The following is a 17,088-nucleotide window of genomic DNA, read 5'->3' on the forward strand; positions in this document are numbered from 1 at the left end:
GGTGTCGACATAACTTGAGCTCAATATTTCACAATAAGATAGCTGCCAGGGTCTATTGGCCGGGAAGGTGTCAGGAAGAGACGCTTCACGCCAGCCTTTTCAGCCGGACAGCCCATTGATGCTTGCCCTCGGAGTTATGGCCAGCCCCACTGTCAGCTCTCTGTTTCTTCTCTGCCTCCAGGGCTCTAACCATCCCGCCGTCATCAGGGCCCTGGCCAGCCTGTCGCCCGCGGCACTTTACCCAATTCCTATTCTCGGAACTCTGGCTAACACACCGTCATCCATCTGAATCCACTGAAGATGTCTGTAAATAAATTGTTATAAAATATCGTTCAGTATTCTTATGAGTTTTCATTTGCATGTATGCAGTACTTTTGCTTCCTGCGCGAATGTATTCCGGTCCCGTTTTCTTAGCTATTAACTGATGTAACAGTATCGGAGAAGATTCCTATCAAACATGGTGACGGCAAAAGGTTCGGGGTAGTAATGGCTGCGCACTCTCCAGCCAGTGGATTTACAGTATGCTTCATACAGCAGGCATTGGCGCAGCGCTGGTATTGACCATAGCAACAATATGGCCCAGCACTGGCCCTGCGACCGCAACATCTTGACCGATACAGTGGCACGCTGTTCGCCCAATTCTGGTTTTAGCAATGGGCCAGCACAGAAGTGGGCAGCTCATCACCAAGGCGCCAACGTCGCTCCAGTGCTGGTGCCGTATTCGGCCCGCATTGGGCCATGTTTGGGCTGATGCAGATGGGCTGCTTGGTCTACCTGTGTTATCCCACACGAAATGTTTCATTGCAGAACAGGCGCTTGTGTTGTACACCCGTGAGCAAAAGTATACGGACCACAGGGTCACCGAAAAAACTAAATTTCTTTGTAATTAACATGCATAAACTTAAATTTACGAGTACACTGGAAAGTTCGCAATGCCAAGTTAGGACTGCAGTGCTCAATTCAAGTTGCATTCACAATCAATTTGAAGTTGCACTCACAGGCAGAGGTAAGAATCAGCGTTAGCGGGCAATCCCTGGTCCGTGTACTTTTGCTCACGGGTTTACGTCCGGAATGTTAAGGCGGCAGTATCTGAGTGTTGCTTTTCCATGTTACCGACCACGACTTGCATGAGCTCGTCGTCTGATTCGTACGTCTCTAGCCATTGAAGCAGCACAGGTCTCACCCTGTGAACAGGGACTCGCAATCCACGCGATAGTTCATTCGGCAGTGTGCCATTACGCTAGAAACGTCCTCGACCCGAAAAGTGGCCATCACTGATTCTGTCGAAAAAAAAAAAGAATGGGGCATGTTGGCGATCGTGTGCATGAGGTTTCACCGAAGTATTTTTCACATAGAAAGTATTGCGGTGACCTCAGCGCTCTTTGAAGTTTCCGCGAACAATCAAAAATTGGTTTCGGGTAATTTTTAATCAAGTGTGAAACTGGGTACAATGGCTTACTTTATAATATTCTACGGCCGTTGTTCTTTCATGTGACGTAATGGGTGAGCTCATTTATTAATTTTGTGCGTTTAATTGGCTCAGTTAAAAAGCAACAAAAATTTGCGTTTTCAGAATTTTTTAAAATAATCATTGTTAGCGTTTCACCAAGAAAACTTTTTTACTATTTTTCTCAGTTGATATAACTTATGCTAAAGAAAATGTTTGACTACGAAATGAAGTATCTTTGCGGGAAATTACTTCCGAATTTGGCAAAAAGTCATATTTTTCTTTACGATATATATGTTCAGACCTAAAGCAAGCATTAGGGCCCTCCATATAAACATCCTTGAAATAGACCATCATACGCGCCAACCTTTTCATCTAGAAATATTATTTCGAGTAAATTTTACTGTTCGAGTCGAGAAAAATGTTCGGATTACATTACCGATTTCACTGGTAGACATTCCCAAACTGTGTCTTCACTGCAAAACCTGTATGCGCCGCCGACTACATTTCTTGCACGCATATGCATTAGGGCCATTTGCCAAACGACCGCATCCTGTGTCACTCGACATTAGTATATATAAATACATTGCAAACTGCGTACGTCCGTCTGTTCACCCCGTCTAAATTTGGGGGCTCGGGGCGGTCGGTTGGCAAACGCGGAATATTTTGGTAACGGATAGTGGCTAACTTAGTCTTATTCTTTCCTACGCGGAGGCAGAATAATCACACGGTCACTTTTTTGCTCCTTCTCAGCGGAATAACCCCGGCGCCTGACCAGGCCCACGGACACTCACAGCAGACGATAGCCTGCAAGCTTGAAATGTCTTCTATGCCACGGTTGGGGTGGAATGCCGATGACTCAGGTTCTTCTTGCCCAAATCGTAATCTGCTGACCTGCAGTACTTTCGAAGCAGTGAATCAGCGCCGTGTACAATATCTCGTGACCGGTATAACTAACCGGTGCAGACGAGGACCTCGAAGCAGTCATGGTTTGCTCTTATCACAAGTGTATTATTGTAAAGCTTAGCTGCGGAGGCATCAACATTCAGTGTAGACGGATACTTTACTGCCGTCTACTGGGCATAAAAAATGCATGCGCCCATATTTTATGCGTAAAGAGTTCATAAGCGCGGAAATAATTGAATTGCCGCCCGCGCGAGTTTAGCACTAAAGGTACAACCTTCCAGTGAGATTGGTTGTCGACTTCCAATACTATATTACTCACGTGAAACAAAATTTACTTAAATTGATATTTCTAGATCAAGAGATGAAAGAATGGTGCGTATAATGAACTATTTCACGTATTTTGATCTGGCAAGCCAATGCTTAATTTATGAATGAACATCGCCGAAAACTGACGTTTTGCCGAATTCGGAAGTAAATTATTTTTAGCGTAAATTATAACAACGGGAAAAAATAGAGCTGAAAACGGTGTGGCTTAAACGCTAACGACCTTTATGCATGACATTTCTGAAAACACACGCTTTTTTCTTCTTTTTTCTTTTACTGAGCCAATAAAACGCAGAAAACTGATAAATGGGCTCACCTATTACGCCACATAAAAGAGCCACGGCAATAGACTATTCTAATATAAAATCTGCCATCGTACTTAGTTTCACATCCGACTAAAAAAATTTGCTTCCAACCAACTTCTGGTACTTCACGGTAGTTTTCGCGAAGAACCATACCACTCAAAGCCACGGTGCGATGGATGTTTCATATCTGTCTGATATGGAACATATCTGATGCTAAAAAACAAGGATGTTCCACATTCGCCTACCATAGCTTTGAGTGGTGCTGGCTAACATTCCCCGGGCTTGACCTAGTAAACATAAATACCCAAGTTAGTGGACGGATTGACAGCGGTCGCCGTAGCACATTTTGTAGTTGAACGCACACGTAATGCGAAGGCGGTGCGTTCGGCTCCCACCGGCGACAGGTTATCTTTCCGTCCACCTTCATTTCCCGCTTCTTTATTATTTTCTACATTTCCATTTAAAGCACAGCTCTGATTTTCCCGATGCTTTCTTTGGCTTCATTGTCTGTTGGCTTTATATATGGTCGTGATTAACGGGGGAAAAAAAGAAAAAGAATTGACTCGCCCTCCGGGCCGGCCCCGCGAAAGTGGATGTCCAACGAAGCCGCTGAAAACCACTGCTGGAACTGTCGAGGAGGGGTGCTGTCGCGCAAGCTGCCGTCGCCGAGGCAGCTTGCGCGAGAGTAGTATTTACCGGGAAACGTTTTGCGGAGCGCTGCGTGATTCGCATTGTTGTCAGGAGCGCCTTATCATCGATGACGGGGCTTGGATGCTTGTTTTGAGCCTGTTCTTTATTAAAGCGAACGATGCGCTGTATGTTTTATGTGGGATTACGAAGAAATATATGCACTTCTCACTTCAATCGTTGAAGGTATTTCTTTTTTTTTATCGCTGAAGGGCTCTTTTTTTGTGTGTGTGGACGCGCCTCGAAAAAAATCCCGACCGATTAGAGGCTAACAGCTTTGTTGTAATACAGAGCCCCCCGGTTACCCTTCTTCTCGCATTATATATATATATATATATATATATATATATATATATATATATATGTGTGTGTGTGTGTGTGTGTGTGTGTGTGTGTGTGTGTGTGTGGTTTCGTTAATTCAATTAGTAAGTACAAGCAATTTTCCCTATGTTGTCCTTGGTGTCTTTTTGTGGTTGGCTTATGATATGCTGAATAAAAATCAGGCCCCTGGGTTCCTTTTCTTCTCGTTCATATATATATATATATATATATATATATATATATATATATATAGGAAAAACAATAAATATTGTCTCGCACAATTGACACAACTGGTAATAAAATCGCTTCAAGAGCTTGTCAAATGGGTGTCACAGTGCTACAGTTGACCTACCGAGGAGGGGCCGAGCCTCTCCTTAATGTAGGAGGGGGACCCCTCCCCCCCCCCCCCCTCCCGCTGACTTTAAGCACTGCATATACTTGTGGAATTGGCGTAACCCACTTCCACCACGTTTTTTTTTTTTTAAATTTCTCAAGTAGCTGTGTTTGAAAGCAATACAATGCGATCCGGTGTTCATGCTTCCCACAATTTATATCACCAATAGCGGGCCCAAAATATGTTTTCTCACAGTGTGAACATTTCATTGCATTTTGCTCTAACGAGATTAGGAGTGCAAATGTTACACATTTAGTTTTTGTACTCTTACATTTTAAGGATTTGGAATCTTTGTTAGTAGAAGACTTTGCTTCGATGAGACGTCCTTTACGTACAAGGGTTCGAATTTCTTATTGTTCTACTTCGCGTAATGAAGAGGGTAATGGTTAACTAATTAAAATTTAATTACTGGTTTGTTTGTGTTTTTTTTTTGCCGGAACCACAATAGGATATCAGATGCAGTGGGGACTCCAGAATAATTTTAACCACCTAGGTTTTTTTTAACGTACAACTAAATATATATGTACACGTGCGATTTTCCGTTTCATCCCCATCAAAATGTGACCGCCGCGGTCGGGGTCGAACCCGCGACCTGAGCAGTGCGACGCCGTAGCGACTCCCAAAGCAACGAATGCCCCCGCCCCTCCTTCCGCCTCTCTTTACAGCGATTTTCCGAAACGTGAGGCAACCGCCTGCTTTGTGGAAGCGAGCTAAGTGCTTCCTCCCCACCTCCAATTTTGCCCCTTCAGAGAGTAGAAGGTAAGTAAGCGGGGCCATTAACGTGGCAGCAAGGAGCAAGCCTTCTTTTCTCCCTTCTTTACTCAGAGACACGTGCTCCCCTGCTGTGCTGGGAGTCCGTACAGGTTCGAGTCATCTTTCAGCATCGATTGATCTGGGAACCGTTCAGTGGGTCATTCAAAATCGCGCCTTTCATCGCACAGAGTGTGTTTTATTCATGCTCCAAAAGAGGGTAGCACAAGCAGTGGCGTAGCTAGGTTGTCTGGCACCCGGGGCCCATAGGTCTTCTGTCACCCCCCCCCCCCCCCCGCCCCAGCTGTAGTCGAGGAAGGCGAGGATATCGACAATTTCCGGGTTTCAGCACCAGTACAGCCGCCTTTGATACCGCGCAAGTCCCCTGGATCCCCCTCTCCTTCGCTTTCTTTCCCAGAGATCGCGAATGCAGCAGGTATTGGCGGCGAGGAGTTAGGCAGTCGCCATCTCTCGGAAGCGCCTCGCTGGCGTAGTATGAAGGATCACGCGGCGCGCTTCCTATAGGTTTTGCTTTCAGCGCTCACTGAAAACACCACGCGCGAGCTCTCCCGGACATTTCTGTAAGTACTTTCGAAGCGAGAGAAGGTTTTTACTGTCTAAATTATAATCTTGGGCTAACTGAAAGCACCGAATTGTTTACAGACGCTATCTCTTTACCGAATACGTACAGTGAACGCCACTGTGCGCGGTCGCCGCGATGGAGTCTCCCGAACCGGCTTCTTGCGTGAAAGGTAGGCAAACGCTGAGAGCAAACTATGTGAAATATGTTCTTATAGTGTTTGTACAACTAAATTGAGCATAATAGAATGAAGCCTCAATGCAGCGATCGCACAGCTTCGCAGTGACCGACTGCGCGTCTGCATGCTTGTCCGCGCACTGTTTCGCTTTCTCCGCGTGAGCGTTTTCGCACCCTGCCATGAGCTCTAGGCCGCAGAATATGAGCATTTGACAGTATACAAGCAAGCATTGTTGCGTCGGCACTATCAGAGCTGTTCAAAAATTATTTCATTGTAGAGACTTCGACGCCTACGGGGACTGTGATGTGCCGTCGCGACGATTCAATCTTTATTTTTTCTAAATTCTTGGACGTTTCAATATTATTTCTCGAGTTGCATCGCACTATATGTTTATCGGTGTTCTCAGCGTGCGATTTCCCGGTGCTGCTTTTTTTTGTAATCCAGTGCATTATTTCATAACACAAACACGACCATATGTCATGCTTTTTTTTTATGTCGCTCCCTTTCCACTCCAGCAAACTTGCCAGTATCTATAGCATCGATAAGTTCATAGACCAAACCTTCATGACGTTAGTCGGGCAGCGGACTCGGGAGAGCGTCTCAGGGCGCGTGTTTCGAACATCGCAGACCCGGTGTCGTCCCAGAAATCTTCCTCGCGTCTGTACTTGCTGCATACCCGAGTTGTAGCCGATGACTGTTTGCCGGTTTTATGTTTCGCGAGCCAAGCTTCACGCAGCTTCTTGTCCTGCGGCTACGTATGAATAAGGCTGACACTGGGCTCCGTTGCGTACGTCCGGCACCGAGCAGTAGCCTACCATGTTGCACTCCTTCAAAGGCAGCCACTACATATTGTAGTGCTTTCTATCGTTGTAAAGGAGACACTCGAAGCGGGAAAATCTCGCCACTAAATGAGGGCTGCAGCATACGAGGGATCTTAAGCTCTCGTTTCCGGCTCGCGCTTCGGCGCTCCCGAAGCAGCCGACGCGGCCGCAAGTCCACGTGATCCCTAATAGCACGTCACGCCGACGGTGGCGCCAGCTTTTCCAGTGGTGCAGCTCGAGGCCAGTGCACGCTGTTTTTTCTGCGCCAAATAACATAGGGTGCTGCACTGATAACTTGTGATAAGCACATGTGCACATATTCTGTCAGACTGTAAGGCTTGGCAACCAATACAAATGCGGCATCGTGGCAAATACGGCTCACGTCACAAATAAAGAAATATTTTTATGAAGTTTTAATTACCAGTTTTAGCGGCAACAATGCATTTGCAAAATTGAAGGCCGACATTCATATCTTGCCCAGCAAAAACTTCACAAAAATCGTCGTAGGTACTATGGCCCGCAGTATTCTGGCTGTGGGAAGCCCTGAACGAAAACGAAAATTAAATTGTGTCTCAGTGACGCTGATCTCCCCACCATATTACAAAAATGGAAAACGCCACCTGCCTCCCTGCTGCGCGGGCGCCAATGCTATGACAATTACGAGTTCTCTTTATTCGGATCAATAAAGCCTTGTTTTTATTTGCTGCTATGCATACAAACGTGATTATCCGAGCTGCGGTACCACCAAAAGATTGGGAAACGAATAGAGCACGCTTCGCGTCGATTCTTGGCGTCACCATGACGCCCGGGCCAGCGAAACCTGTTCGTCTGCACTCGCAATGGAGAGGGTTGAGGGATCAACGCCACTGGTCCACTATTTCATATTTCTTTCGCTAATGCCATACTGGGCGCCACCCGCCGTGCCAAAGTACTGTAGGTCGTAGCACCCAAAACGACTATGTTTAAGAAATTTTTGTTGAGTTAATAATATGACTTTGAGTCCTCAATTCTGGGAATTGAAGTGCTTTCTCTAAAAGTACTAATTAAGGAATTATTAAGGTTATGGTTATTACCTATCTGCCATATTTTTCGCGCTACCGAGTTCCTAGTAATCACAAAGACACATATTACTTGTTGGAGTATCGGGAAATACCCTTACAAAATCCACGTTTTTATTTTTGTAAAATTCTGTGCAGCTGACACAGACACTGTACTTGTGACATGAAGTCAAACAACAACAACAGTTTTCTAAAACTTTCGAGGGTAGGAAGGAAAGCGTGAAAGATAACGGCAGGTTTCGCAGCGGCTTCTCGGAGCGAGCGCGAGAGGGGAAGTAAAAGGCAAGTTGAACATCGCGGCGCCCGCGACTATATACGGCCTGTCCAGTCATACGCCGCCAAACTCTTCGGCCGCACCGAGTTTGAAGACGATGCAGAGAATCCCATTCGCGACTTTTGACGACCGCACATATGCAACGTCGCTCTGAAGGAACGCTTCGACGTAAACGCGAGCGCCGGGCGCGCTGGTTGAACGCCCTCTTTCTACTGCCCTTCTTCGTCTTCGCTGCGCGTTCTGAACGGAAGAGGGACCCAAGAGCCTCAACGCCTTATAACGCCTCACTGTATGTTTAGCGACGCCTGCTCCCAGCATGAACGCACGGCACGAGCGCACCACACATGAAACGTTCCGATAAGGCTAATAGTTTAGCGACCATTTTGCGAATTAAATTTTTTAGCCCGCACATTCGTGGAATTATTTCGTGGGGTGTTGATAGACCTGCAGCTGACAATTCTGCGGCTCAACGCGTCGGGTACATGAGCTCGGGCTACTGGATACTGGAGCATTCTTTGCCATTTGTGCCCAGTCAAGCCGGCAGAAAGACGGGTGTCTTCAGGCGTATGACACCCCCCCCCCCCCCCCCGACTGGTCCCTTGCACCCGGGGCCCACGGCCCCCCGGCCCCCCCTGTTGCTACGCCACTGGGTCCATGTATAATATTGTCTGCTTTGACACCCTTTTGCTCATCTCAACAGCTGAGTAGAGCGCGCACAAGTGATAAGGGTATTAATGGACCACTGGGAGAGAAGGGTTTGCGCCGGCGTCTGCGATTGGTCCGCTTCCCCTTGCTTCACTTGAGTTGACTTCTTCAAGGTCGCTGCGGCGTGCAAGGGGACGCTAAGAACGCCACAAAAATGGATCCTCGCTGAAGAAAAGTTATCACAGTGACGGGGTCTCCGTGCCGAAAAGACTCGACTACATTGTCCTTTCAGAAGGAGTGCGTAACTGCAGCAACGTCTGGACGACGGGAGACCGCGCACCACTCAATGCCCCGAAGCGAAACGTCAGCAACCAACCTTAACTGCTGAGCTAGAGATTATTTCGAGAAACACTTCGTTAATGATTCTTTCGGTTCGGTGTGCATGATCGGCCGTATTTCCGGTTGTACAATCAGTATAAAAAAAAATGGCCAACCCTTCCCTTACCGAAAAATGGGAGTAAGCGAAGCTTGTCCTTGGCGCACCTGACCTTCGTCACGCTTAAGTAGCCCACAGGTGACGGTACCGGATTGCTTCGGCGTCCCGCTCCCTCAGCTCCAGATCTTCTTCTCGTTGCTGTCGGATTGCCGGGGCTCGAGCGGCTCTAACGGCTGGATCGGTGCGCCGGCGGTGAGCCCTTTCACGGGTGAGTTCTCGCCGCCGCTCGTCGAAGGCTGCCCTTTTCTCAGGGGAACGCATGATGGAACGCAGGATGGAACGCAGCAGGGAACGCGTGGCCGTTCCATGCGTTTCCCGAGACTGAACTGAACAAAAACCAAGCCGGCGGCGGCGCGCTGGACCCTTTCCTGCCCTTTCTCTCCCCGACGGAAGCGAAACGGCTTTGATTGCTTGCTCGCGTGGCGTGAGCGCGCGCCTATGCAGCCTATGCAGCTCACTAACTATTTGGAACGCTTCTAGCTGGACTGGGAACGTAAAAATTTTGTTGGGCATTGCACTTGCAGTGACCCCCCCCCCCCCCCCATTTTCCACGAAATATAAACCTGCTGTAACCAACAGCTATGTTGGGACACTCGGAAGCATAGCTAAAAGCGGTCATATCACAAGCTCCAAAGCTTCAATAAAAATGTTTTTTTTTTTACGATGACTGTGTTTGATCCAACCGCACTTATTCGCACAGAAAGTTTCCATAGCGTACCACCAATGTTCGCTAAATTTGGTCTTGGTGGCGTTTATAGTTCGGCCAGGTAAGTGGGTTTTATTCCTCGCCGCTCCTTAGACAGGTTCATAACACTACAGACTGCTTGCATGCATAATTTTTTTGCGAAAGCCCCAATGGCTCATGTATTTTGCACTTTACCTATATACACATCACCCACTACCTGGTCCTTAGAGTCTCCAAACGTAGAGCAGCTGCCTCCTTTAGTTCAGTGAGGACACCAGGGTAACCTAATATATATCGCAGGAAAAAATAAAAATGAAAACAAAATGAAGTTGAATAATTATTGATAACGCTTCTAAAGAATTAGAAGCATTAAAATTTCTCGACACATTCCACTAAAAATTGCTTCAATTCCTTAAACTCCTTCAAGGTATAAAATACCTGAAATGCAGAGTTTTCACATTGGGAGACCTAGCTAATAGCAGCAGCGTGATACCTTCGAACACTTGCTTACAGTTCCTTTTTAACGCTGCCATGTATTTATGATCAACACGCATTTACCATCGCACATAAACTTGGCGTATTGTTGCCCCTATGTTCGCAAAATTTGACCTCAATTGTAACTCTAATTGTGCCAGCGCAGCCGTCCAAGTTTTACAGCACTCGTAAGTGGGACTAATAACGCTCTTGACCATGCACTTGCATGCGCATTCTATGGGAAAAAGCCCATTTCGCCCACTCATTTGGAACATTGCCCACATGTCGCGCCCATACCATGCCCTAATATCCCCCAGATATAAACAAGATGTCCAGTTTGACTCACCGAGGACACCGGGGACACAAAGTACGCACATTGTATGACGCACGAAGACACACGGAAAAATAATTCAGTAATTATCTACAACACTCGCATTTAAAGCAGGAAAGAGAAAGTTTCGCAACGCATTGCGCTAATAAATTTTCCTACAATCATTGAATTTCAAGTCTGTATATCATGCAGCTGTTTTAGGAGTCTGCGAAACATTCCGACTAGCAGCAGTATGACACCCTGGAATGCTTCAATTAGCAACTTTTTATAAAGACTCTGATGAACCTACACAGAATAAACGTTTATCGCTCGTCACTCAGAACATTGCTTCGTAGTTGAAATAAACACTGTGCCCCGTATATTTTACCAAAGGCACCGGGAGAAAACAACTAAATGTCGTGCATAACGCATAAAAATTGGGAGAAAGCGGCTATTGGGTAACTGTTCTAAGAGCACACAAATACGAAACATCTGCCGAATTTTTTTTCCTGCCGAGAAACAATAGTGCAGCTCTTATTTAGCAAGAGCCTGAAAATGAAATTGTCGAAGTCAGAAGTGACACATCCCTTTAGAAAAAATTCAATTCGGTGTTCTTTTGGTACTGAAATGGCTCTGCACGTTCGACCAAGGTCATTTTCACGAGCATATCTACGATAAGCCGTGATTACACGATGAATTTCGACAGTTGTACCTCTAAGAGGTTTAATTGGATTTCTGATGGCGATAAGATACTGAGACTGCGACGCTATGTAGGCTGTCTGTGGACAGGGATTAAATAGATCTAGCGTTTGATAATCGAACGACTTCATGTCGTATAAGGCCCCCCGATATTTGGGCGCGGCTGATTATAATGTACTTCATGTGGACTTCTCCCCTCGCCCGCAGATTAAAACAGCAAGGTGCTTGTGTTTTCAAATACAGCTAGGTGGTCTAAAAAAAAAAAAAGAATAACTGGGCACGATGAAGGAGCGCAAGCGGAAATTTGTTAGGGCGGGAACTGCCCCAGCGCCACGCCTTCTCCGCAGTGCGAGTGTGTATGACGAGTCCCGAACGTCGTCCGCTACAGCGCGTCCCGAAGAAGAACAAAGGCGATCCTCGCTGCCCAAGCAAGGAATGCGTAGTAGAGAAAAATGATTACTTACCTGGACGTGCACTGAGCAAAACGAGACAGCGGGAGCCAACGTTACCTCAAGTGGACTTGTCTTTTTCAAGGCCTTGAAAAACACAAGTCCCCTTGTCGTAACGCTGGCTCCCGTTTTAACCTTGTTCTCGATTCCCTCGTCGTCTTGAATTTCCATCTCCCCCCTTCCCCGTGTTTTCCCTCACTTGGACACTGTATAACGGAAATTTGGCTTGAGCTGCAGTTTTGTTGGACTTTCCGGCGTGCGGCGGAAAGTGCTGGCTTTCAAAAGTGGGGGCAGTGCCCCCCGGTATATTCGCCTATGACGGTTTCGTCCCACGTCAGAGAATTATGAGGCGGCGGTAGTGTTTTTCGTGAAAGGAGATAGTGTTGCAGGGTGTGCGTGTAGATTAATGGCATGGGCTCGGGGTGGAACTGCTCGGCGTGACCCTCTCGCGGCTCCGGGTAGGCATGCGCTCGGGCGTAGGCGTGTGCCTGAGGACTCAAGCTCCGGAGTCCATACTGTATGTATGACGGGAGCTGGTGCGCCCCAGTCAGAAGGGGATGTGCGGCCCTGGAAATTTTGACCTTGGAAAATTTTTGGCAGGCCGTCTGAGAGTCCGTCAGAATTATGACGCGCTCCTGCAGTGCGGTCTCGTCGCGATGGAGCAGAGGTTTCTGCGCAGTAAGAAAAAAAAAGGTGCTTCCATTTCCTCCAGTAATCAGTGGAATCTCAATAAACAGAAATCGCTTTAACGGAAACGCAGCTTCAACGGAAAACCATCCTCACGGTTAATTGGTTTTGTATTCTTGAAATGCTCTCTGCAATGTCTCTCAGTAAATGGAGCTCTTGATAAACAGAACTAATCTCCCTGGCTCCTTGAGTTTACGTTTAAAGAGGGTCCCCTAATTGGCTGTCCTCTTCCAGCCAAAATGATGTTGAAGAATCGGACAGAAAGCGAGAGAGGCTAAAACGGCAGGTGCCTAGACCAGCACCACTAATGTATCGCAGGTGGAAAGGGAAAGTCAAATTAAACATAAAAGAACATGGCAGAGTGCCATATAATTTTTTTTCTTTTTAAATAACAAGATTGATAAGAGATTTACATTTTGAAAGGAAAGGAAAATTTATTGATAGAGGATGTGTGGGATTTTAGAGGTATAGGGGGATGTGAAAGGAGAGATAGGGTTCGTATCAGCATCAGCGACCACGGTTATGGGAACGGCCTGGTGGCGGGCTGTTATTTATATCTGAAGTCTAACTTCTTAAGATAAACGTTACTTGAGCTTCAATAGTACGTGTACACCACCTTTACACAATACCAAAAAGAAACCACAGTTACCATTTGCAAGCCAGGAAGGACGCCAGAACGAGAGGGGAGTGGAAGCGCTGCCTTGAAGTTCCCACACCACCCCGCCGCGACGTCATAGATTTTGACGCCGTCTGCTCAGGCCTAGTTAATTTTCCATCAAAAAAACATGGACTGCATTGTGTTTTAAGGAATCCAAAGGGTGCGGTTAGCAAGTTTCAAGAAATTGTGCTGCATTAAAACAGCCCCAAATGCCACGCACAAACATGTTTGACGCTGTTCTTTTACATTACAGCACCTTTTATTATAATATGGACACTCCAGACAAATTTCTGCCGCCGCGGTCGGCGTCATCCTGATGTTCAGTACAAAGTCCAAGGGCAATGACATCGTCACCGCGCGCCGTGTGTTGTCTGCGCGAGTGAAAACTTGCGAGGGCGAGCCGACGATGGCGGCTCAATCTCGCGCGCGCCAGGGAGGAGATCGGGAAGGAAGCGCGCCGTCTTTCGTCGCGCGCAAGGCATGGTGGGGGGGGGGGGGGAGGTGGCGTTCTACTCCGGCGGCTGCTGGGTACGGCACGGCCGTGCGCGCTCTATTTTTGAAAGCCATCTGGGATGCGAGAGAGTGCGCGCCGAGTGCTGCAAGCTTCGTGCGCGCCGCGTTTTCGCCGCTGCTGCTTCCACGCTTCAGCGTTTTGACGACGAGTTTCTGCGGACATCGAGCGAGATGTGTTGATGTTTGCTTGTGCGCGCGCGGCACCACGCTTTGTGATTTAGTAAGCGAATGTTTACAAGTTTACTCGGCCGACAAATTTACTATCGTTCCTTCGTATTTGTTACTCGTAATTTGCTATCGCAATCGATGCTTCGCCTTTCGAGCGAAACTGCGGCTTTTGCTGATGGGCGACATACCCATGCAACCACTGCAAGTCCGCCACGAGCTAAGCGCTTCCAAATAAATGTTATAAAATTAGTCTTCTGCAACGCGTTTTTATCTACTGCAACGCATCTTCTGCGACGAAGCGATGACGTGCCAGTCTGGCAAATCGGAAAGACGCGGAAACCTCCTTCCGCCCCCCCTCCCCCCCACTGCCCTGTACCGCGCGAACCACGTGGTCCACACGATCTCGGACTACACAGTCTTCGCAGGATCAGTCCACTTTCCGACCACCGTCTAGCCCTCCCAATTTACTCGGCAAGACAGACTGAGCAGACCCAAGAGACCACGGCAAGAAACTTTAAAGAATTAAAGGCATGAATTTGTTGCACTGAGAACAATTACCTATAGCCTTGGCCATTTCAATGCACAATCCGTAAAGAAGCAAGCCGGCCAGCGGGGTATTTACAGGGACTGTACAGACGGGGCTCTAAGTGAGCGCCGACGCGAGTGCTGACCCGTGTGTAAGCTACTGGGCAAGCCAGCAGGTTAACAGCGGCGGTCGGCCAAATCCGACAGGTTTCGTTTAGAAAACGTCATAAGTGCACAACAAACGTTCCAGGTACACTTCGGCTTTATTTCGATACATTTTGCTGAACGCGTTCCACTACTCACTCCAATGAGTGCCTCACGGCGTGCTTAATGAACGCACCGTCGTGCTTTCTCGCTATATAGATAACCGATCGTCGATTACAATTAAATAGAATTCGAAGCGCAATGACCACCAGAAATAAACAATGAAAAACGAAAAAGCTACTGGGCAAGCCAGCAGGTTAACAGCGGCGGTCGGCTAAATCAGACAGGTTTCGTTTAGAAAACGTCATAAGTGCACAACAAACGTTCCAGGTACACTTCGGCTTGATTTCGATACATTTTGCTGAACGCGTTCCACTACTCACTCCAATGAGTGCCTCACGGCGTGCTTAATGAACGCACCGTCGTGCTTTCTCGCTATATAGATAACCGATCGTCGATTACAATTAAATAGAATTCGAAGCGCAATGACCACCAGAAATAAACAATGAAAAACGAATGAAGTTTCAAGCCCGCGAGTTCACTGACTCGCTTTCATTTGGCTTGTGAAAATCATCGCGTGCGCACACACACACAAAAATGCGCACCCGGCGGTAACCGCCGACGTTTCGTTTCGCGAATTTCCGCGGTGTACATTTTCACTAAACGTTATTTACAGGCGATTCACGAAGGCGCAGATGACGCCGGCTTCTAACGGGCGAACCATCCGGAGCAGGTCAGTAGTCCTCCTGGATGTACATCTGCTCCTGTCCGAACTCCTGGTTCATGTATTCGTCGTAGTTTTTATCACCGCCTTCGGTGGGCTGCAGCCAGTCAATCTCGGCTGGCAAGCGATAGCGCTTGTCGGCCATCACTATCACCACTGGCCTCACCCGCTGGTGAAAGATTCCCTGCAAAGTGATCCACAGTTTAGTGCGTATAGCACAGTTAACAGAGTTTTTGAATAGGGGCCCCAAACGCTTGGGGCCCCAAAGAAATAGCGTCGAAGCCACTGCACTTGCTCGAGACGCAAACTGCGTTTGGGTTTTGCGTCTGGCACGCTATTTCACTGATTTATCGGGAGCCCCTAAAGCTGCTCCAAAAGCTTTGCGTCAACAAGCATGGCGGCACCCATCGAAGCGACGGCTCTAACCTATAACCAAACTGGGCTTGATTCGTGGTAACGCGTGAAGTTCGCAAGCTAGAAGTAACTGCGGTTATCGCTTTCTCTCAACTAGCATGCGTTATGAAGATTGATTTATTAGACGCCGCTGATTCCGAATTCGAGTCTCGATTTAATGGCTCGTAGGCCTAACACGGCTTAGCATAGCCTTGAAGGCAGGCAAAATTGGTTACTCAAAACTAAGCGCAAGTAATTGCTTGCTGCTAATAGAATAACCTATAAATTGTAATTAAACGAGGAAACACGAATGTCAAAATTACTCTTCTTATCCTGAAATAGTATATTTTATTTTATTATTTATAATAGCTTTTCTTTGACGCCGTAGTGGCGCTGCAAGCGCAAGACGCTATTCGCAAACACAAAGCCCTATTCTAAAGATCTTCACTCTTGGGTGACCCAACGCTAACACCCGCAAAGCTCTTTGGGGCCCCGAACTTTTGGGGCCCCAAACTTTTGCCCCCCCCTAAAACTCTGTAATAAGTGGTGTTCAAAACATGGCGTCTATACAACGTTTTTCAGGCTCCCCCATCGCTTCCGGCGGTTGCACTAAGCATAAAACATGGCCTTCGAGATTAGCTTGTGTTACCATGGGTGCAGAGAGAGTCATCGCTGGGGCGTAAATTTGGACACTAACTAAAGGGGCACTGCAAAAATGGTCGAACGCCATTGCTTATTAATGGCAAGATCGCAACTGCGGATGAGTGCATCCCCGTAGCACGATTGGTAGTGCCGTGCACGTGTAATGTGGAGGTTGTAGGGTTCGGCTACCACCGGCGACAAATTATCTTTTCGTCCACCTTCATTTCCATTTTCTTCGTTATTTTCGACATTCCAATTCCGAAGTATGTCGGCAGCCCGTAGCTTTGTGCGTGCTGTGTGTCCTCGGCGATCGCTTTGCGTTGAGGCGACAGACAGTATGAATGTCCTTTCCCTCGCTGCTGCTGCCGCATTTCCTCACACCAGCGTTTCGACAGCGAATGTCTGCAGTCATTGAGTGTGACGTGTTCATGTTTGATGTGTGCGCTGACATCATGCTTATTACTAATTTAGTTAGCAAGCGAATGTTTACATGTAGATACGGCCGAAAAGAGTACTATCCTTACTTCGTATGGCTGTCTGCTAATTGCTATCGTAATCGATGCATCGCCTTCCGTGCAAAACTGCGTCTTTCTTCAGAAGCGCATTGATACACATAACATAACAGGCGAACATTATTAATAAATGAATGGGCTATTTTAGACACAGAGTTCCATACCGTACGATAACACAAACGACAATGATCTTGTTATTAAAGGCCCGAGCTGGTTGCCCAAGGACAAAAATTTAACGAAGCTTGCATTCGCAATAATA

At 47.2% G+C, this 17,088-nt stretch overlaps 1 protein-coding gene across 1 annotated transcript in view; it reads right to left on the reverse strand.

Annotated features, from left to right (window-relative positions):
• Window positions 1-14,598: 14,598 nt before the first annotated feature.
• LOC129384652 (sperm-specific sodium:proton exchanger-like) overlaps window positions 14,599-17,088 on the reverse strand; it is a 29,036-nt gene continuing 26,546 nt past the window's right edge. Inside the window, exon 13 of the mRNA XM_055070244.1 lies at window positions 14,599-15,466. Coding sequence (XP_054926219.1) covers window positions 15,293-15,466 — 174 coding nt within the window. The 3' untranslated portion in view covers window positions 14,599-15,292. The remainder of the gene's footprint in view (window positions 15,467-17,088) is intronic.

Source organism: Dermacentor andersoni, chromosome 5 (assembly GCF_023375885.2).
Source record: "Dermacentor andersoni chromosome 5, qqDerAnde1_hic_scaffold, whole genome shotgun sequence".
Lineage (NCBI taxonomy): Eukaryota > Metazoa > Arthropoda > Arachnida > Ixodida > Ixodidae > Dermacentor > Dermacentor andersoni.